The 22,231-nt window shown below is 37.3% G+C and overlaps 2 protein-coding genes and 1 non-coding gene across 3 annotated transcripts; 2 read left to right on the top strand and 1 right to left on the bottom strand.

Moving 5' to 3' along the window:
• Positions 1-5,499: 5,499 nt before the first annotated feature.
• LOC111921920 (uncharacterized) lies at positions 5,500-6,255 on the top strand. The gene has a single exon (XM_023917495.1). It carries the CDS (start codon positions 5,500-5,502, stop codon positions 6,253-6,255), a length of 756 nt encoding a protein of 251 aa, XP_023773263.1.
• A 5,193-nt stretch (positions 6,256-11,448) lies between these two features.
• LOC111921923 (small nucleolar RNA R71) lies at positions 11,449-11,555 on the bottom strand. The gene has a single exon (XR_002860322.1). It is a non-coding gene; the product is annotated as a small nucleolar RNA R71 (small nucleolar RNA).
• Positions 11,556-18,765: 7,210 nt separating this feature from the next.
• Positions 18,766-21,384, top strand: LOC111921918 (uncharacterized). Its single transcript, XM_023917494.1, has 6 exons — positions 18,766-19,045; positions 19,655-19,919; positions 20,264-20,647; positions 20,775-20,828; positions 20,945-21,130; positions 21,306-21,384. The coding sequence occupies exons 1-6, from the start codon at positions 18,766-18,768 to the stop codon at positions 21,382-21,384; spliced, it is 1,248 nt and encodes a 415-aa protein (XP_023773262.1).
• The last annotated feature ends 847 nt before the right edge of the window (positions 21,385-22,231 follow it).

Raw genomic sequence — 22,231 nt, 5'->3', positions numbered from 1 at the left:
GGCTGTCCCTTTTTCTTACTTCCATACTTCCACTTCCTGCTCTTAAGCTTGGGGTTTGGAGTTCCTTGATGAGCTCTCACTTGTTGGTTTCCATGTTCTTTCCTTCGACTGGAGTTGTCAATGCTATTCCTGCTTCCATTGGTGTTGTTTGCATTGATTTGTGCTATAGCAGCGGTTACTGCTGCTGTTACAGCAGCTTGGACTGTAGCAGAGTCCATTTGCAGGAGCGGTGTCTCGCGGGTGTGGTTGTTATTCCTGCAGGATGGCATTTTCCTGCTGCACGTTAATAAGCCAGATCGCAAGTAATGATCGTCATTCCTGGTTGTACTCTATAAATTTCGCGTCTTGTCGTATGATTCTCATTGTTTCCATCTACATTCCTATGACGTATTTATGGTAGTAGGTAATCGCAAACTTGGAACAATCGTTACGTCTATCCCTAGAGTATATGGTTTGTTTTGGTTTCAAGATCCTTAAGTGTCTAGCGGTTTTGAGGGTTCGGTTGTGCATTAAATTTATGTAGTAATCTGAAATAAAGATAGCACATAATTGTTCCATTGGTAAGTACCATCTTAGTAAATGAAAGAGAGTCACATCGGATAGTAGGGGGAGAAAAGAAAAGGTTGATCCTAATTGTAGCGGAAAGTGTCTGGTGGTGGTGCTAATGAAGTGGATGCACCTCGTAGGCGAGCTACTTGTTTTTCGGTATCTCGTAGTCGTACTTCCCAAACTAACTGTCTCGCTCGAGAGTCTCTGTTCACTTCCTATGTTTGCTTCTCATTTCTCTCAATAGCAAACCACATTTGTTCCGTTCAATTTAGGGTGTCCCGAGCTTGGTTATCAATACCTCAGGTGCACCGGACCATGATTGGGATCAGCTGTCCTCTATGACTAAGATCGAAGAGACCTCGGTTCCTACCATAGTGTGGTCGTATCCCCTGCTGATGACTCCACCTCCAAATACCGAGTGCCCAAGGGGGCATGGGGCCACCGGGGCCCACACGATATGTCGGTACTCTCGCTTTACATGGGGGATTGATGACATCAGATTCTATATCCGAGTCATCATCACTGTTGCCCTCTGGCTCTTCCTCTTCGAGGTCCACTATTGCCTCGACGGGTCTATCTACAAGTTCTACTTCGTCTTCCTCCTCTGGTTCTTCCTCCGAGTCTCCTTCTAGGTCTTCCTCTGGGTCGAGCTACCCTAGTATTCCCTGACTACAGAGATATAGGTTTCCTAGCTAATAATACTCGTTTATAGTGCAATGCACGAAGGGGTATAAACACTAGAAACAAATAGCATACCAATTACTCCTATAGTAATTTAGTTTTGTTTAGGTTTTGTTCTTTAAGCTCTTTGGGTAATTAAATGGTAAGTTTTTGATTCATTGTCCATCACAATTACTCCCGAACACATGTTGGTCGTATTTTGAATGAATGTAGTTGATCAGGCTACATTCACCCCCAATACGACTACATAACTGCCCGGGTTTAATAGTGATGTTCAAATCCTCCGAAGACTTTTACTGTTCTTGTTGTGTTATTATTCTAAAATGCACACAAATGTATGTATCTTAACTATTATGTTCAGAGTTGGGGTTAGTCCCCTTTTTGGTTTATAGTTGCATATCAATGTGTGGTTAGATATGCTAGTTCACTATAAACAATGCTCTGATACCAACCTGTCACACCCCCGAACCAGACGGTGGAAACATACGAGGGCTCGCGTGACTTAAATTGAATATCGTCACAATGCATATACATGAATCATGACATAAACGTCACCATGCATCAATATATTACAACTGGAATTGTTCATATCAAGTACATTGTTTTAACACTACACATTCATAACCTAAATAGTTTGAGTACATTCAACAACATAACATCTAACATAACTTCTTAACCCTTCCGCTTACCTGTTACCTGAGAATACAAGTTATTTTGGAAAAACTTCAACATATGAAATGTTGGTGAGTTCATAAGCAATGTTGTGATAAAATGATTGGTGTATTTTGTAAAACCCAGGAAATTCGATGTTTTCCGAAAAAGACTTTTGTTTATCAAAGTGTGAGATCCATAAGCTGATTCATGAATGATTTTAAAAACATATATACATATATAAAGGGTATTTTGTATTATAGTTATAATATTTAGAACGAGTAGTATTGAATTCCCCGGAAAACCCGATGTTTCCCGATGCTGAAATGTATTCGTGATTACTGATTTTTGTATTGTCTTAACGAATGAATATTGAATTAACCCGTACAATATGTCGTCCTAAGTATGTCTACTTTAATTTCGCGTAAGCCTTAACAAATGAAGAGAAGGGAGTATTATGTCCCACTACTATCGTAAGTTCCTTAGGCTGTTGTGGATGCGAAAGACACGATGGTCCAACTCGCATTTGATTACTGTGACCTTACTAGCTTTTCTAGCAGGACACTTTGGCCCACTAGCACACAATGCTATTGAAAGTCCTTTTATAAAATATTGGGTCATTGAAGGCCCATTAACATATAAGCGTTATCCATTTGGGCCCAAAGATCATTTTGGTGGGCTTGCAAGGCCCAGCAAGCATAATTTGAAACTCATAAGCCCAAAGTTTGTAGATTTACTCATTGTAGTCATCACGTATCTATTGAAGTGTTTTGATTTAACGTTTGTTGTTTTGTATTGATTCGAGACCGGATCTATTCATTTATAACGATATTTGGTATTATAGGTGTATTTGTTTTTCGTTTTGTCGTTAGCTGGATATCTTATATTTTGTCTTAATGAATTAATTTGTTTAGAAGTATGACTTTGACCCTTTTCACTACCTTTCTTTTATAAAAATAACACTTTTAGTACTTTATATAAAAGAATTTCATTTTTAGTCGTTAAAACATTTTCTTGACACTTTTGTATCATAAACTTGTTGAAAAGACATTTTTTACACAAATTATATATAGTAAATAGTTTTAGCCCTTCTAGAATGGTGTTTCTCGGTTAGAACCCCAAATTTCGCAACTTTTATAGTTTTGGCCCAAAATACAAAAAGTTTACATGTTGATCCTTTTTGGAGTTTAAAAGCATTTTTGACCTTAGAAATAGCTTTATTTCACTTCATGTCCCCTGTTTTACAGAATATTACAATTCAGCCCCTTAAAAACTTCAATTCTTGCAATTTTGGGCTTGTTGGGCAGAAAAGCCCATATTTAGCCCAATAACTCAATTTTTTGCATTTTAAGGCCTTTGAAAATTCTAATATTCAGAAAAATGATTATGAAAACTGTTTTGACTCTTTTGACCCTCAAGCAACCGTGACTTGGCAGATTTTAGCCCAAGTTTTGTATTTTTAACATTTTAAGCCCTAAAATGAGTTTTATGTTAAAGTATGTTCCTCATAACCTTATAAGCTATTTTTATTGACTTGATTAGTGTAAAATAACATAGATTATGTTTGTTTCCTTTCTCATGTCATTGATCTCGAATTATCACTCTTTTTGTTACATATTTATCTCGAAAACACATAACATCACACACATACATGCTTTAAAATCACACATAGCATACACATACACAGAGATCTACACATTTTCTTGTATTCTCCCCCATAAAACATATGAAAAACCGAAAATAGAGGGGTATGAAACTCACCTTTGCTTGATGATTTCGATTTGAAGAAGAAAAGGAAGAAATTTGATGCTATTTTCGGCTCTAGCAACACCTTGTAGTAAATTTCGAGCTTAAGGAGTTTTCTAGAAGTATGATCACCAAAAGCTTGTTTAGAAGAAGTGATCTTGCAAGAGAATAGAGTTATATAACTTAGACATGTAAAAACTTACCAAAGAATGATTATTTTCTTGTGAGAATCCTTTTGAAGCACTCTCTAATTCTCGAAAATTTAGAGGAAAGTGTAGTAGTGTTCTTGTGAGTGTTTGAGATATTATTTGAGAGAGTTTGTAAGTGAAGTGCATGTGTGTGTGTATCTTGGCTGAGAGTGAGAGAAATAGGGGAGGAAGAGAAGGCCTTACATGGAGGGTAAAGATTTCATGGATGTTTGTGATGACCTAGAAGTGTGCTAGACAATTATGAGTTGTCATCACCTCCTAATTCCTTCCTTAATTCCTTCCCCCCCCCCCCCCCTTTTTTTCTTCTTTTTAGCATGGGCCGAAAATTGGGCTTAGAAGGTAGGAATGGAATAGTTTGAGCCCATTAAATTTTTGGTTAGAATTTTTGGAACTAATCATAAAACTTTCGGCCCATTGGGCCTCTATGAAGGTTTACAGCCCAATTTGTCAAGAATAATGGGTTTCATAGTCCATTAGAGCTAATTAGGTTAGTTATGGCTCAATAAGGTCCATTAGGGTCTTTTAGTTCATTCTAGGCCCAATATGGTCCAAAGTATTAAGTTTCATGCATATGGGTCCAATTAGGGCCCATTTGAGTGTTCTAGGTTTAAGATAGTTAACATAATTGTTGTAGTTACAAGCATCAAAATTTCCTAGTTGTGACAAAAGACTTATACTCATTTCATCTTTAAAATTCGATGACAGAAAGATGACACCTCGTAGATCTGCTAGACGCACTAGCAGAACACAAACAAATCCACCACCTCCGCCTCCCCAATATGACGCTGTTATGTTCCAAGCTGCGGTTATGGCCACAGTGGCAGCTACTATGTCCCAAATCAGCACTGACGGTGCCAGGAGGACATGGAACGGTACTAATAACTCTACCCAAGGAGATAGCCAAGGGCGTTCGAGAGAATGTCCCTATAAGGACTTAACGAACGGCAAACCCGATTCTTTTAATGGAAGCGGGGGCGTCATCTCTTTGATGCAGTGGTTCGAGAAGACCGAATCCGTCTTCGAGATCTGTGCATGCCCCGAAGCAAGCAAAGTCAAATTCGCAGCTTGCACTTTCACCGACAGGGGCCTTACTTGGTGGAATGGCCACACAAAATCACTGACACTCGTCGTGGCTAATTTGATAAGTTGGGAATACTTGAAAACTATGATGCTGAAGGAGTATTGCCCAAGGGGTGAAGTGCAAAAATTAGAGCAAGAACTATAGGGTCTCAAAAAGACGGGCTCTGACCTTGCAGCTTACACTGCCCGATTCAATGATCTAGCACTCCTCTGTCCGGCGATGGTCACTCCAGAAAGAAAGAAGGCAGAACGATACCTCTGGGGACTATCTTCCTAGATTCAAAATAGCGTGTTGGCCTCAAGGCCAACCACCTTTGTCAGTGCCAAGGAGTTGGCACAACAACTCATCGATCATCAGGCCAACCATGTCAATGTGAAAACCACCTTCGATCAAGCAAAAGGAGGAAGCAACAATAGGAAGTTCCGGAACAATAAAAAGAAGCAACCGATGCGGGACCCTGCCAAGAAGCAACAAACTGTTACCATCCATGCTGCCACTACTCCTTCCACTCCAGCACCACTGATACACTATGCTGGAACCCTTCCCAAGTGAAACTTTCACCACAACAGTCCTTGTCGGGAAATGCACTGCAACAACTATAATAAAAAAGGGCATATTGCCCGTTATTGTAGGGATTCTGCCGAACAAGCCAACCCGGCCGCCAACGTCGGAGCAAGCCGAGCTTGTTACTGTTGTGGGGAAACTGGGCACTGCAAGTGGGACTGCCCAAAAGCTAAAAACACAAACACCGGTGGTGTCGGAAGGATTTTGGCCTTAGGACAGGGGGAAGCAAGGGAAGACGCCGTGGTGGTTACCGGTACGCTTCTCCTCGATAACTCATATGCATGCATATTATTCGATAGTGGAGTGAAGAGGAGTTTCGCTAGCCACAAATTCAAAAAATTATTAAGAAAAAATCCCCAATCACTAAAAGATACATACATCGTAGAAATGACTAATGGAAATACAGAAAGCACTAATGACATATACTCAGGATGTACCCTCACTCTACACAATCACTCATTCAAAATAGATCTATTGCCGGTTTCGATAAAAAGATTTGACATCATCATTGGCATGGATTGGTTATGTTCAAATCGTGCTGACATTTTGTGTTACAAAAGGGTCGTACACCTTAACCTTTCGAGTGGCGAAACTCTTGTCGTCTACGGCAACAAACCTAGTGTAAAACTACAAATCAGCTCTTGCGTCAAAACCCAACAGTATCTCCGCAAGGAATACCACGCCTTCTTAGCCCACGTAGTGGATAAGAAACATGAGGTGAAGAACATCAAGGACATTACGGAGGTCTGTAATTTCTCGGACGTATTCCCATAAGACCTTCCCGGAGTTCCACCCGCACGACAAGTTGAATTCCAAATCGACCTAAATCCCGGAGCTACCCCCGTAGCCAAAGCGCCTTACCGCCTAGCGCCAACCGAGATGCAAGAACTATCCAGCCAACTAAACGAACTGCTAAGCAAAGGGTTCATTAGACCCAGCTTCTCGCCTTGGGGAGCACCAGTTCTGTTTGTGAAAAAGAAAGATGGGTTGTTTCGCATATGCATCGACTACCACGAGCTAAATAAGCTTACAATCAAAAATTGATACCCTTTACCTCGAATTGACGACCTATTTGACCAACTCCAAGGAGCATCTTACTTCTCAAAGATCGATCTGAGATCGGTATACCGTCAACTACCTGTTCAGGAGGAGGATGTTCCTAAAACAGCGTTCAGAACTCGGTACGGTCACTACGAGTTTGTAGTAATGCCCTTTGGGTTAACAAATGCACCTGCGGTGTTCATGGATCTAAAGAACCGGGTATGCTGGCCTTACCTAGACAAGTTCGTGATTGTCTTCATAGACGACATCTTGGTCTATTCAAGGATTAAGGAAGAGCATAGCCAACATATATGACAGGTATTGGAGACACTATGGGCGGAGAAATTATATGCAAAATTTTCGCAGTGCGAATTTTGGATCTTTTGGATCCGAGAAGTGGACTTCCTTGATCATGTGGTTAGCGAGAAAGGGATACACGTGGATCCCTCCAAAATAAAGGCGATCGAGAACTGGTTAGCACCAAATACGCCTACATAAATCCGCCAATTCTTAGGCCTCACTGGCTACTACCGAAGGTTCATCCAAGACTTCTCCTAGATTAACAACCCACTTACCACTCTAACCCAAAAGAGTGTAACTTTCAGCTGGAGAGAGAAACAAGAAATCGCCTTGCAAACATTAAAACAGGCCCTGTGTAGTGCCCCGATTTTATCCCTGCCAGAAGGGACCGAAGACTTTGTGGTCTAATGTGACACATCAAACCAGGGCCTTGGATGTTTGTTAATGCAACGAGGAAAGGTCATTGCCTATGCATCGAGGCAATTAAAAACGCACGAGGTCAATTACGCCATACATGACCTCGAACTAGGAGCAGTAGTATTCGCCCTAAAAATCTGGAGACACTACCTTTATGGAACAAAGTGTACTGATATGTGCATATTTAGTTCATATTAAGTGTAGATTTTTATTCATTTATTAGCTAATTTATTGCATTTCATGGACAAAAGGTACTTAAAAGTGTTTGAATTATGTTTTCAGTCCCAAAAGTGAAGCTCGGAAGCAAAAGGAAGCAGGAGAAGCGGTTGGGAGTTCGAGAATTGAACAAAGAAGAAAAACACCAAAAACAACACCTAGTTTTAAACCTACTTTTAATTACAAAATAAACACCTTTTAATTAACTTTGTTTATACTAAAAAGTTGATACAAAACTATTTTAGTTGCATAATGTAACCTTTTAAAGGCTTAGTGCAACCATTTAGTATTTAAATGCAACTTTTTTACAGGTGTAATTCACAAATATGCAACCTTTTCTATGATGAAATGCAACCTTTGTGATGTTTTTAACAAAAAAAAGTGCAACCTTTTTTACGATATATATGCAACTTTTATTATTATTTTAGTTACAACAAAGGTAACCTTGTTTATACTAAAACACAATCTTCTTTTTGAATTTTATAATGCTAAGACATTATTTTTTGATGATGCAATCACATTCTATTATATTTGTAGCATCAATGTTTCACACACTATGATAACTATTAATATGATTATGCATTATTAATTCAATTACACCATAAAAATAATAACATAAATATGATAAATAATGTTTCATGTACATTAACAGATATGTCCAAACTCAAAATAATAGTTACAAATCATAGTTAATACAAAATTGTCAATTATAATCATAAAGGTATTTAAACCTCCTGCACTTCTCATTTCTTTCATGTAAGGTGGTTGTTTAGTCTAACCATCTTTTCCAAATGCCACCATCTTTTCAAAACGGCACTGGTTCATTAGATACTACAAAACAAAGTAGTATGCAACACATAGATGAATATAAATGTTGAAATCAAATGAGCTAAATAGTGATGAAACCGAACAGTTACAAAAAAATAACAAGTCAATTTGTGTTTCATATAAATGATACGTGAATTAAATGGATTGTTCTTCTCCCCACCATTTCACAAAGGTTCCTCTGTAAAAAAAAAAAATACAAGAATAGTCATAACATTTGAATCATGAATAAAAAGTGGATATAAAAAGAAATGTATATTCACCTTCAAGAGTAAACTCAATTTGCATAATGTATAGGAATCAATGAAACTTACAAGAGCACGCTTGGGAAAAAGCAAGGAATGAACTCACAAAACTTGTTTTTACATAATACATAGTTTCTTTAAGAATACCTTCAATAGGTAGGCATGAATCCACATCAATAATTTCAACAAAACAAGCTTCTGTCGAAATCACTTATAAAATGTCAAATGGATGTAAAAGTAGTAATTTGTTTATACAACTATCAATAAGAGATGACACGAAGAAAGAAAAGTCTGCCAATTTATAAGTTCAACATATTGAGAGGATTTTTCAAAGAACATAAATGAAAATAGAATGTTATAGGAGAAAAATTAAAAAGAAAAAAGTCTAAAGTACAATGCTATAACTGTGTAGATTTTTCACAGTACATAAATGAAAATATAATGTTATAGGAGAAGATATTGAAAGTAGGATACTAAAATAAACAAATAAATGAAAGTACAATTCCATTTCTTGCATTTAAACCTTAAAATCTAAATAGAATGTGTCGTAAGAAGGTCTAAGCTGCATAAATGCTTAAAGTGACAACTTACAACCATTTAAGGTTAGTAGTTTACCTGACCACTAGGTGAATTCTAGACCGAAAAATCATAATAGTCTAAAGGTCTGCAGGTGAACGCCATAACCTGATACCCTAAGAAAAGGAAAGATAAATGTGGTGTAGGCATGGCTCTAATGTACGCCTATAAACATAGAATAAATCCAATACAAAATATATGCAAAGATTTTATTGGTAGAGGGTCTATCTGGAATGTCGATTAGAAGAAACTGAAACTAAAAGAAAAAATGTCCATGATTAAAAGAAAGAAGTTTTTTGCGCAATTACCATACCTCCTTGAGGAAGGCAACACCATGACTATGAAGCATATTCCGGGAATTTCCATCTTTCGTACCAACAAACCACAAACCTCAACCTTGATAGTAAATTTTACAAGTATTTCTCAGAATATCATCATCGTATAAAATTTCTTAATTTATACACCATTTCAAACTAAACTCCAGCGATGAATTGCTCAACTAATAAATTTAAAAGTCCAAATAAATTTTCTAAATTTCTAGGGTTTTAAAGATACCTTTGAATTTCATCAAATTAATGGATATGGAAGTGATTTGGGTTTGCTCCATTATGAATATTGAAGATTCCGATCACAAATACCCCTTACCAGTCACTGCCGCCACTCCAATCGTTGGAATCAGGCCAAGCAGCGTCGTTGCCGACGAGTTCCTCCCTCACGTCAAGCGCCCGTATGCCCTCTCGTTCCGACGTCACCTCTTCTATTGATCTCTATGTGCAATGAGTATCGGCACCCACCATTCTCGTTTTTTCTTCTTCGATGAAGCCTTCCCGTCTCATTCGCATTACTGAATCGCCAATTAGAGTTTAGAGGTGTACCCTATGAGGCTACGATCGTTTTCTGCCAATCCATATTCAAAATTTCATGTTTTATATATTAGGTCCATCAACTTTGAGTGTGTTCTAAAATAAACCCTACCATCTATTATTAATCATTTAAAATCAGTTTTCTCTATATTTTTTTCATATAAAAACTTTATTTCTTTTCTAAAATCTATTTATTTAAATAAGATAAAAAAATTATTTTTCTCTCTTTTATAAATTTAAAAATTTATAAAAAAATGAAATATAAAATTTTGATTTTAAGAAAGAAAATCAAAAACAAAAAAACTTTAACTTATTGAAAAGGAAATAAAAAATACTGAGACGAAATTCAAAATCTTAAATTTAATAGATAATGTCTTTTTAAAATTCAATAAGAATTGTACTAAAATATTATCTAATTATGCAACCTTTTAAAATAAGGGTTGCCTTTGAGCTTTTCCATGCAACCTTTTTAACAAAGGTTGCAATTTTCAATAAAATTTGCAACCTTTCTGAAAAATGGTTGCAACATACATTTTAATGCAACCTTTTGTTATACAAAGTTAGTTTATAATCAAATGCAACTTATGTTAAAAGGTTGCTTCCAAAATGTTGCATTAGACTCATTTTGTAGTAGTGTAGTATAAGTTTTAATAAAAATCTGTTTTTAAAAGTAACTAGAAAATTTTTCTGTTTTTGCCTTCAACTCGCCGAGTGCATTCGCCCCGACTCGGCGAGTTCATCGTTGATTCACAATTTTAGTTTTATTTATTTTTTATTCTTTTTACGCGTTTTTTTTTCTTTACAGTTGTTTCATGACCCGAGGATCTGATACACCTCTAATCCCTCCTCTTGAAGACCCGGAATCCGCACTAAGGAGGAGCAAAGGCAAAACCGTTGGAGAATCCGCTTCTTCAAAAAACTCGCCACTCAAAAACCTCAATTCCGTTTTCAGCAAGAAGAGGAGCAGTAAATCAGGAGCATCCAGTGCCTCTTTGATAATCGGAGACCCAATTCAAGAAGACACCAAGTACGAGACCGGGGAAGAAGAAGAACCCACATACGAGCATGAATCTGAGTCTGAATACGATTTAGCTATCACAATGGCTAATATCGATGAAGTCCCCATGGGGGAATGGAAGAAGAGGATGCGCGATGACAGTGGCCCGGGACTTGTGCAGTCCGCAATTCCCGCAACCGCTACTTTCGAGCTAAAGGGCCATATTCTCGCTCAACTCAAGGAGATTCCTTTTTATGGGAAAGACCACGAAGACGCCTACAAGCACTTGGACGAAGTAAATGATGTGGCTGTCTACGTCAATGTACCGAATGTGCCACGCGAGACCCAGCTACTTCACATGCTTCCATTCACGTTCAAGGGAGTTGCAAAGGATTGGCTCAAGTCACTTCCTCCCGGATCGGTCACCACATGGCCCAAGATGAAAGAAGAATTCATAGACCACTTTTACCCACCTTCCAAAATTGCTAAGTTGAAGAAAGCCATCGCCAACTTCGAGCAACAACCCGACGAATCTCTTTATGAAGCTTGGGAAAGGTACAAAGGTTTGCTTAGAAATTGCCCACACCATGACCTTAATAGCCAACAAGAGGTCTCCATTTTCTATGATGGAGTAAATGTCACCACAAGGCAATTGCTCGATTCACAAGGGCCGCTCACGAAGAAGGCGCCCCCGGTAATCACGGAGTTAATTGAAGAATTCTCTAAGCATTCTAGAGAATACCACAATCCAAGAAATGAAGTAAGTCGGGGGGTAGTGAACTCGGCAAATGATAGCATGGCGGCGGTGATAGCTAAGGTCGATAGTCTAGATAGAAGGATGACAAAAGTGGATCAAACAATCCATGCTATTCGAGTTGGATGTGAGAATTGTAGAGGGCCCCATCTCACAAAGGATTGTGATTTGGATGAAAATGGAAACAAGAAGGCTCAAGTGTTCTACTCAAGTGGTGATCGACACGACGAGAATTGGCGGAAACCGAAGAAGGAATGGCTCCCATACGAAGAATACAAGAAGGCTAAGGAGGAGAAATACAAGCAGAAGGAGAGGAGATTTTATCAAAAGGAAGAACCGGTAATGGAAAAGAAAGCCGATTTAGAAGAATTGTTCACTAGATTCATAGCCGCATCCGAAAAGAGACACAATGATCAGGATGCTGCAATACATTCTCAACATTGAGAAACAGCTGGGACAACTTGCACATCAAGTGAACGAAAGAAGACCGAGTCAACTTCCAAGTAACACCGAAAATAATCCAAGAATGGAGAATGTGAGTATTGTGACTTCCAGCTATGAAGAAATTTTCACACATGGACAGAGTATCTCCAATACGAAGACAGAAAAGGCAGAAGAGTCGGCTCCAGCTAAACCCGATCAGACTCGCCGAGTCCCTCTAATGGACTCGACGAGTCCATGCGTTAATGAAAAAACGGTCATTTCCTTAAAGCCATATAATCCCCCTTTGCCATTCCCAATCAAAGCCAGGCCTGTTGAAAAAGTTGAAGCTTATAAAGCTTTTATGGAGCATGTTAGATCCCTACAAGTCAACGTGCCATTTGTAGAAACGATGCTTCAAACGCCCAAGTATTTTAACTTACTAAAGGGTCTCTTTGCTGCTAGGAAAGATTTAGCTGAAGTCGCGGAAATAATATTGAGTGAGTTACCTGAAAAGAAGGGCGATCCGGGGAGTATCATAATTTCGTGCCAATTTGGAAATGCACTTGTCACTCAAGCGTTGATTGATTCGGGTGCAAGTATCAACTTAATGCCCTTCTCTTTCTTCAAGAAGCTGAATTTACCGAAGCCAAGGCCGGTAAACATGAAGATCCATTTGGTAGACAAGACAATAATTCATCCAAGAGGCGTTTGCAAGGATCTTCTCATTAAAGTCGACAAGTTCATCTTTCCAGTAGACTTTATGGTGCTTGATATGGCAGAAGACCCCGGAATTCCGATTATTTTAGGGAGTTCATTTTTAAACACCGCATGTGCTTTAATTGATGTATGTGAGTCTACACTAACGTTAAGGGTAGGAGACGAGTCAACAATATTTAGAGCTTTACCAGAGATCAAGCAAGAAGAGGAAGGAAAAGAAGAGATCTCATTTATCGATTTGGATGATGAGATACTACAAAAAGAACTTGCACTTTTGCAAGAAGAAGATCCAAGCAAGTTTTTGCTACCTTCTGGAGGTAACGGAGATTTTGACAAAGACTTGGAGGAGATAGAAAAGCTGCTGAAAGGAGCCGACTCGGAAAACAAAGTGGAAATGGTGAAATGCGATCCGACTCGCCGAGTCACTTTCCTAGACTCGACGAGTCCAGTCGAAACTACCAAAAACCTGGACAACTTAGATCTGCTTGTTGTTAGTTCTCTGCATGTGCTGGACATGGATGTTTTTCCTCATTCTTTAGAAGAACAAACAGTAGAAGGAGAAATCGATACTGAATTTCAACACGTTCATATAGTATGTCTTGATGCAATCCCGCTTGAAGATGAGGTAAGCATTGAAAAAGAGGAGAAGGCAAGGGATAGGAGAGTTGATGCTGATCAACCATTCATTACCAAACCTAGAGCACGAACTTTCACAAAATATGAAGTAATTAAGTTTAAGGAAAAGGAGGTGCAAGAAAAGGTGCAAAAGAATGGGGTGAAAAAGAAAAAGAGGAGAAGGGAATTTCAAGCAGCTGAGGATAATGCTGTAAGAAAGAAGAAAGAAGACTTAAAACGGGCATACAAAAAGAAGATTCACGCTTACAAGACAAAGTACAAACCACAAAAGATTAGGCATGCGTTCCCGATGCTGGAAGAGGAACAAACGTAGATGGGAAGGAGTCCAACTAACGACTCCTTAAAAAGAAGCGCTTGGCGGGAGGCAACCCGTTATTTAGAGTTTGCTTTCTTTTATCTTTTTAGTTTTGTTTGATTTTTTTCCTTTTTTTGGATTTTAATCTTCCAATTCGTCGGACATGTCTGCTAAAGAGTGTGTATGGACTAAGTGTGGGGTGGAATAAATTTTCTTTTCTAAACAAATGGCAAAATTATATAATTTTTGAATTATTTGTAAGAGACTCGCCGAGTCTGAACATGACTCGCCGAGTACATTCAGATTTCAGAAGAGGATAGAATCGCGACCAGACTCGCCGAGTCTGTCTTTGACTCGACGAGTCTGTTTTATTTACAATAATAATAATAATAATAATTTTTACAACTGGTAGCTAGGGTTTTTAACCCTAATGAAATCAGTTTTTTTCCCCTTCACTCGCCGTGCGCCTCCACTTTGGTTCTCTCTCAAGCATTCATCAACTTCTTCATCTTTCCTTCAAGTTTTTCAATTTCCATCACAAAAGGTGCTGAATTTCTTCCTAATTTCTGTTAAAGGCATGATTTTTAAATGATCTAGGGTAGCAATTTCATAGAATACCCGATTTTGAGTAATAGTAAATTCTTAGGGTTTTGCTTTTACATCAATTATGATGTTTTGGATGATTATTCTTGCCCTAATACATTTTAGACATGTCCCTAGACAAAACCCTTGAAGAAATTTTGAGATTTCGTGGTTGAATTTTGATTGACTCGCCGACTGACTCGCGCAGTTCATACGACTCGCCGAGTCGCTCATGGACTCGACGAGTCCAGTTGGGGACCTAGGCATGATCTATTTTGATGATTTTCTGTGTTTTTTGGGTTTTGTGTTCTTTGTTTTGCAGGGACAATGTTTCACAGGGGTCAAGGTTCCAGTGGACGCCAAGGGGATTTTCCTTGGTTGAATTTTCCTCAAATCGAATCAGCTTCAACCATGACGAGATGGAAGAAGAAGTTAGCTGAAGTTAGAAAGAAGGAGATCTACGTGCCAAACAGAGTTGATTGGGATTGGTTGCAGAATGTGCAGTATGAGGAGGAGTTAGCATCTTATCTTGTGAAGGAATTTACATTCAAAGGGGAAACAATGGTTTGTGACGGATGGAGCAGGGTCTTTCGTATTCAAAAACCGGTGTACCGGGAACTTTGCTGAGAATTCTTCTCTACGGTATCTTTCCGTGGAGGTGACGATTGCTATCACCCAACAAGTTTCAGTTTTTGCCTTGGGGGCGAGTTTCATCAGTGCTCAATTATTGATCTTGCTTGTCGGCTGGGAATCTATGACCGCCTATTGGTCTCGACTGCTATTTTTCGCACCTTTATGGAACATTCTCACAAGGTGTTCCCCGATGGTGTTACGAGCACGGGATGGTGGAACACGATCGCCAACAAGTTGTACATTCCAAAGTCGGCCCAAGAAGGAAGTATTCGGTCGCCCACGCACCGTCTCATTCACCGCCTTATCTCCACTACCATCAACCAACGAAAGGATGATGACAAGGTTTCTAACCTTGATGTTTTTTTTATCTATGGAGCATTATCACACCAGACACCTTTTGCAACATTCCGTGGTGTTTGGCTTCCTATTTGGCGGAGCGTGCGGTCAAGGATCGCAAGACATCAAAAATTAATGGTGGAATGTTTGTCACACGGCTAGCCAACTCGTTTTTGTTGATGACTCGCGGTGCATGGAATTTGATGACGGTGATTCCTACCCCTCCATTTAATCCCATTCTTTTTAGGAGGGCTAGGATTATTGAGGACTATGGTGGTGGTCATTATGCTATCCCGCATGATGATCCAGTGGTTGGTCCCGAGGCGCCGGGAAGGAGGGTTAGACCGAGGAGGGAGCGAGATGTGGAGGAGGAACCTCCGGTAATTCCGGTGGATAATGATGAAGTGCCAATGGATTGGTATAATATTGAGATAAGGAGAATGCAAGATCAAATGGCAAGGAGTCTCAATTCTAGCAACCAATCCCACATTCGACTTTTTGACCACTTTCATATTCCGCATATCGATGGTGGTAACTTCCCATATATTCCATCTTGGGATGAGGTGATCAATGCAAGAAGGATTGGCGCTAGTGGAAGTGGAGCTGCACAGGACCATGATGAGGAGGAGGAGGATTAGTTCTTTATGTTTTTGTTGAACAATTTTTAATTTGTTTTTATTTGGGTTTGGTGTGTTTAAATTTAAGACTTTTACTTTATGCTTGATGTTTAATTGCTTTGATGATTTTCAGATTTTGGGTTAGAATGCTTGCATAGAAGGGTCTAGAGTTTGATAGAGAAAGAAGAATATAAGAGTTATAAAGAGTGGAAACAAGTCAAGAAAGGGCAGAGTCTAGAGTTAAGGTGTCGAGTCCGTTCCCTAGGGACATGAGCGAATGAGTCTAGAATTTGTGAGAAGTTTTGAAGATTTATCAGAAGCTGGAACAAATGCAGAATGCGATTTTTTTTCACCCAGCGGTCTACTCGCTGAGTGCACTAAACTGACTCGACGAGTCGCCTTGTATTCTCACATATTCGAAGCTATCCGTGCCTATATTCGACGAGTCGCATATATGACTCGATGAGTCATTCATTTTTATACCAAGAGGACTGCTGATTTGATGCTGCTGAGTCTACCACTTGACCATTTATTCCTCCATATCGATTCTTGAAGATCTTACACTGTTTTCCCTGCCTATTTGGAGCCGCCACATGTGATTTGATGCCCAAGGGCATGGATGAGCTATTTCCATGTCTAAAGTCAAATGAAGATGGAGTTGAAAAGAAGAGTTATCAACCTATCGATTGCTACCTCAGGGGAGTTTGTTCCAATTCCCTCTATATTTGCATTTTTATTTTTTTGCATAATATGCAATGAGGGCATTGCATAAAATAAGTGTGGGGTAGGGGGTTGGTCACATATTAGAAAATTTAGAATCTTAATTTAGGTCTAATTTAAAAAAAAATTGTTGCATACCAAAAATATTACTTACGACTTAATTTAGAAAATTTTGGTAAAAGCAAATTAGGATTCCATGTTAGAATTGTGTTGATAATTGCATGAAAACCCAAATGTTTAGTTGAGCCTATATACGTTCTAGTGCATTTGTGGTCTCCTTATTCTAGTGAAATCATGGGACAAAAACACGACCTCGCTCAGCCTGAGGGATGCAATATGTTTAGCATCGTGTACCAGAAATGTATCCAGAAAAATTATTATCGTTAGCCAATAAAGGTTGAGGTTGAGCGCCCCAGCTTAAGCATGTAGGGTTTTGAGTGGAAAAAGAGAGGTACATGTACAAAAAAAAAGAGAGAGAGAATTGCAAGAAAAGCTTGAAGAATTTTGGAGCAAATAAAGTGAAGATCAAAAGATCAAAACTCCAAGAAATTCAAAAATTGAAGATACCAAAAATCAAACAACAAAGGTGGTGAATTCAAAGAAATCAAAGATCAAATTATCAAGGAAGTGAAGAATTCAAAAGAGCTCCATAGTGGTATCATAAATTGTAATTCTAGATTATGTATGCTTGGGTTGCTCAACTAAAAATACCTTGAGGGTAAGAGGTTTTCTGCGGATGGATTCGGAGGGATGCATAAAATGAGCATAGTTCGGGGTGAGTGGGTGAATGTTTATGAGGATTGTGAGTATTTGGGGTATGGGGGTTATTAGGGAAATTTTAGACACAAATGTATGCGTTGCGTTCTTGGCATAATGGTTGGGTTAGATTGAAGTTGTCATATGTGATTCTAATGTTTTAAAATTCAGTTTTGCTTGGGGGCAAGCAAAAGTCAAGTGTGGGGTATTTTGATATGTGCATATTTAGTTCATATTAAGTGTAGATTTTTATTCATTTATTAGCTAATTTATTGCATTTCATGGACAAAAGGTACTTAAAAGTGTTTGAATTATGTTTTCAGTCCCAAAAGTGAAGCTCGGAAGCAAAAGGAAGCAGGAGAAGCGGTTGGGAGTTCGAGAATTGAACAAAGAAGAAAAACACCAAAAACAACACCTACTCGGCGAGTAGGGTCGTCTACTCGGAGAGTCCGTGCGAATATTCGAGAAGATAAAGACTCAAAAACCCAGAGACTTATCACATACGGGGATTGAGAGATGGACTCGGCGAGTCGGCACCTGACTCGACGAGTCGTTTCGCATATATAAAGATAACTTCTCAGAACAATGAGGGAGAATTCTAGAACCATTCTGGAGAGGTTAGCTGCGATTGAAGAGTCAGAAAAACCCTAGAGGATGAAGATACAAGCTAGAATCCAATTTCGAAGGAGATTTGAGGCAAATTTCATCATTCTAAAACTCTTAAACAGAAGTTCCTTCCCATTATTGAATCTAGTAATTCTTTGTTTTTCTAGTTTTTAGATTAAATAATAGTTAGTAAGTTTCTAGTTTTGTAAAACTAGAGAAAACCCCCCTACTTATTAATTAATTTAGATAGAATTAGTTTTTAGTTTTAATTTACCGTTCCCTGTGTTCGATACCCTACTTATTTAACTATACCACAATTGATAGGTCCACTACCTTTGTGTGTTTATTTTATAATTAAAAGCAGGTTTAAAACTAAGTGAGTTTGCACACATCATGTACTATATTTACCGACCACAAAAGCCTTCAGCACATCCTTAATCAAAAAGAGCTCAACATGAGGACTTCAAGCCAAGAAATAAATCTAATAACCATAATATTTTAGCAAAAAATTTTCTGCCAATTCTACTACCACTTCTTCTGGAAGTTCAAATACTTCTAATCTTTTTGATTCTGTTGGAGATTCTAAGTTTCATCAGCTTACTAAGATCAACACATCAAAATTGTACAACTTATTGGTGATAGAAAAATTAATGAGGAAGCATCTGTTAGTGCTAATATGACAAGTACTTGCTTTCTCCAAGTCTTTAATTCATCTTTAAATTTTCAAAAATGGAATCAGATCTTCTTGTTTGTCATCCTATTGGTACTTCAACTAAAATTGAAAAAATTGGTAACATGAACTTATTGAATTCCTTAACTTTGTTTGATGTTTTTGTTGTTCCTGACTTCAATGTTAACTTGTTATATGTCCACATGGTCTGCAAAGACAGTAATTGTGAGGTTATTTTTAATGAACATAGTTGTAAAATTCAGGGTTTACAATCAAAGGAGATCATCGGGAATGGTAGAGAATCTGGAGGTCTCTATTACATAAATAGTGTACCTTTAGGTAATTATTTTAGTATTAATAATTCTTCTTCTATTTGTTGTGTGTCTAAACTAACTTGGCATAGCAGACTTGGTCATCCCTCTGATCAAGCTTTGGGTTCTTTAAAATATAAAGTTAAATTTCGTAATGAAGTTCTTCGACCTTGTGATGTATGTCATAAATCTAAACAAACAAGAGAATCCTTCCCTATTAGTCAACATGTTACTTCCAAACTTGGTGAGTTAATTCATCTAGATGTCTAAGGACCTTATAAAGTGACAACTACAAAAGGATTTACGTATTTCTTGACCATTGTGGATGATTACACTAGAGTAACTTTGGTTTATCTTTTAAAGTCAAAAGATGAAGTTTATGATTGTGTTCTTATTTTCTTTAATATTCTGCTTGGTTAGTTTGGTGTTAGAATTAAAACCGTTAGGTCAGATAATGGAACTGAATTTTTAAACCATAAAATGAGACAATTGCTAGTGTCATAATGTATTTTTCATCAAACATCCTGTGTTCATACTCCACAACAAAATGTAGTTGTAGAGAGGAAACACATGCATATTTTAAATGTTGCTAGGTCTTTAATGTTTTAATCTGGTTTACCTCTTAAATACTAAATAGAACCAATTTTAACTTCTGTTTTCTTGATTAATAGAACTCCTACTTCTATTTTAAATGGTGCTTCTCCTTATGAGCTTGTTTATAATAATGCGTTTGTTTTTGATAAACTTAGGGTTTTTGGTAGTTTATGCTTTGCCACTAAGTTGAATAATTCTGATAAATTTTCTAAAAGAGCAAATAAATGCATATTTCTTGGTTACTCTTCTGATAAAAATGGTTATAAAGTTCTTAGTCTTAATTCAAATCTTGTTTTGTTTCTAGGGACGTAAATTTCTATGAAACACATGCATATTTTAATGTTGCTAGGTCTTTAATGTTTTAATCTGGTTTACCTCTTAAATACTAAATAGAACCAATTTTAACTTCTGTTTTCTTGATTAATAGAACTCCTACTTCTATTTTAAATGGTGCTTCTCCTTATGAGCTTGTTATAATAATGCGTCTCTTTTTGATAAATTAGGGTTTTTGGTAGTTTATGCTTTGCCACTAAGTTGAATAATTATGATAAATTTTCTGAAAGAGCTGATAAATGCATATTTATTGGTTACTCTTATGATAAAAATGGTTATAAAGTTCTTAGTCTTCATTCAAATCTTTTTTTGTTTCTAGGGATGTAAAATTCTATGAATCAGTTTTTCCCTTCAAGCTAAAGTCTTCATCTTCAACTGATAAATCTAATGCCACTTTAAAATCTAGTGACCTTTTTTCCTATGATGAGTCATTGCATTCTAGTACTCTTCTTGATAACACTAGTTTAGATAACTTAAGAAGTGTCCATCAGTCTGATGGTGCTAGTGCATACCAGAACCTGGATGAGACTTGTCCCTATAATGTCAGCAACCAGACTAGTGAGGCACATGTGCCTTCTCCTGGTGTGACGTTTCCATGTTTTTCTACTTTGACTGAGGAAAGTGATTCAATTAATATTAATCCTTCTGAGGGTCAGTCTACTAGCTTTATAAGGAGTGGACGTGATGTTCACATGCCAGTTAGGTTTAGTGATGATGTTGTGGAGGGAAAACACAAATATGGAATTGAGCGATCTGTTAACTATTTGGCTCTTAATAGTGAAAATCTTTGTTTTTTTATCTAATCTTAATAAAACTGTTGAACCCAATAGTTATAGTAAGGCTGCTTTAGATCCAAATTGGATAAAAGCTATGAATGAAGAAATGTAAGCACTTATAGGAATAACAACCGGGAAATCACTAATCTTCCTAAAAGAAGAAAAGTTATAGGTTGTCCTTGGATTTATAAAATCAAATAAAAATCTAATGGAGATATAGACAGATATAGAGCCAGACTTGTGGCTAATGGTTATAACCAAAGGGAAGGTATTGACAATGAGGAGATTTTTTCTCCTATTGCCAAGATTGTTACTGTTCGCATTGTCATTTCTTTAGTTGTTTATAATTCTTGGCCTCTTTATCAACTTGATATTACAAATGTTTTTTATATGGGTACCTTTCTGAAAGTGTTTATATGAACTTACCTGAAGGGTATCATCCAAAAGATGATGTTAGGCTTTATAACTGTTAAAATCTATGTATAGGTTTAAACAAGCCCATAGAAAGTGGAATAATGAATTATGCTCCTCTCTTTCCACCTTTGGTTTTAAATAGAATATAAATGATTATTCTTTATTTTTTAGGAAGTCTAAAGATATTATTGTTGTGATTCTTGTTTATATAGATGACATTATTATAACTGGAATTGCAAAATTGAATTGAATAATGTCAAAGATTTTCTTAAATCTCAGTTCTTAATCAAAGATTTAGGGGATCTGAAACTTTTTTTTTATGAATAGAGATTATAAAAATAGATAATGGCATTTGTCTTAATCAAAGAAAATACTGCATGAAATTACTTCATGAATTTGGTATGATCGCATGTAAACCTGTCAAAACACCTCTTGAAGCTCATTTGGTTATTAAAAGAGAATGTGAATTATAGTTCTAATTATTTGGTTAACATAACTGAGTTTCTAAAAGTTATAGGTAAATTGATTTATTTAGCAATTACTTGTCAAAATATTTCATATGCTGTCCAATTACTAAGTCAATATATGCATAATCCTTATAATTCTCATATTAATATTGCATTTAGAATTTTGGAGATATTTGAAGAACAGTCATGGTAAGGTGTTCATTTAACTAAAACTAATTCTTTTAATCTGATTGGGATTGTGGATGCTGACTAGGCAAAGTGTTTGTTCAGTCGTAAATCTATTACTGTTTCTTGCTCCTCCACTGAGTCAGAGTATAGAGCATTGGGTAGTATTACGTGTGATGTGATGTGGATTTTAAAATTGCTTTTTGATTTACGTATTTAAACTATTTCACATGTTGATATTATTTGTGATAATGAGTTAGCTATAAAGTTGGCTTTGAATCCTATGTTTCATGAAAAAACCAAACACTTTGAAGTTGATCTTCATTTTGTTCGGGGAAAAAATTAAAAATGGAATTCTGAAAGTTAATGAAATTGAATCTTCAAACCAAAATGCAGATATTTTAACTAAAGCTCTTGGAATTAATCAACAAGAATACATTTCAAATCGTCTTGGTTTGATTGATG

The sequence above is a fragment of the Lactuca sativa genome, chromosome 4, assembly GCF_002870075.4.
Source record: "Lactuca sativa cultivar Salinas chromosome 4, Lsat_Salinas_v11, whole genome shotgun sequence".
NCBI classification, from domain to species: Eukaryota; Viridiplantae; Streptophyta; class Magnoliopsida; order Asterales; family Asteraceae; genus Lactuca; species Lactuca sativa.
This window is presented reverse-complemented; position numbering and strand designations above follow the sequence as displayed.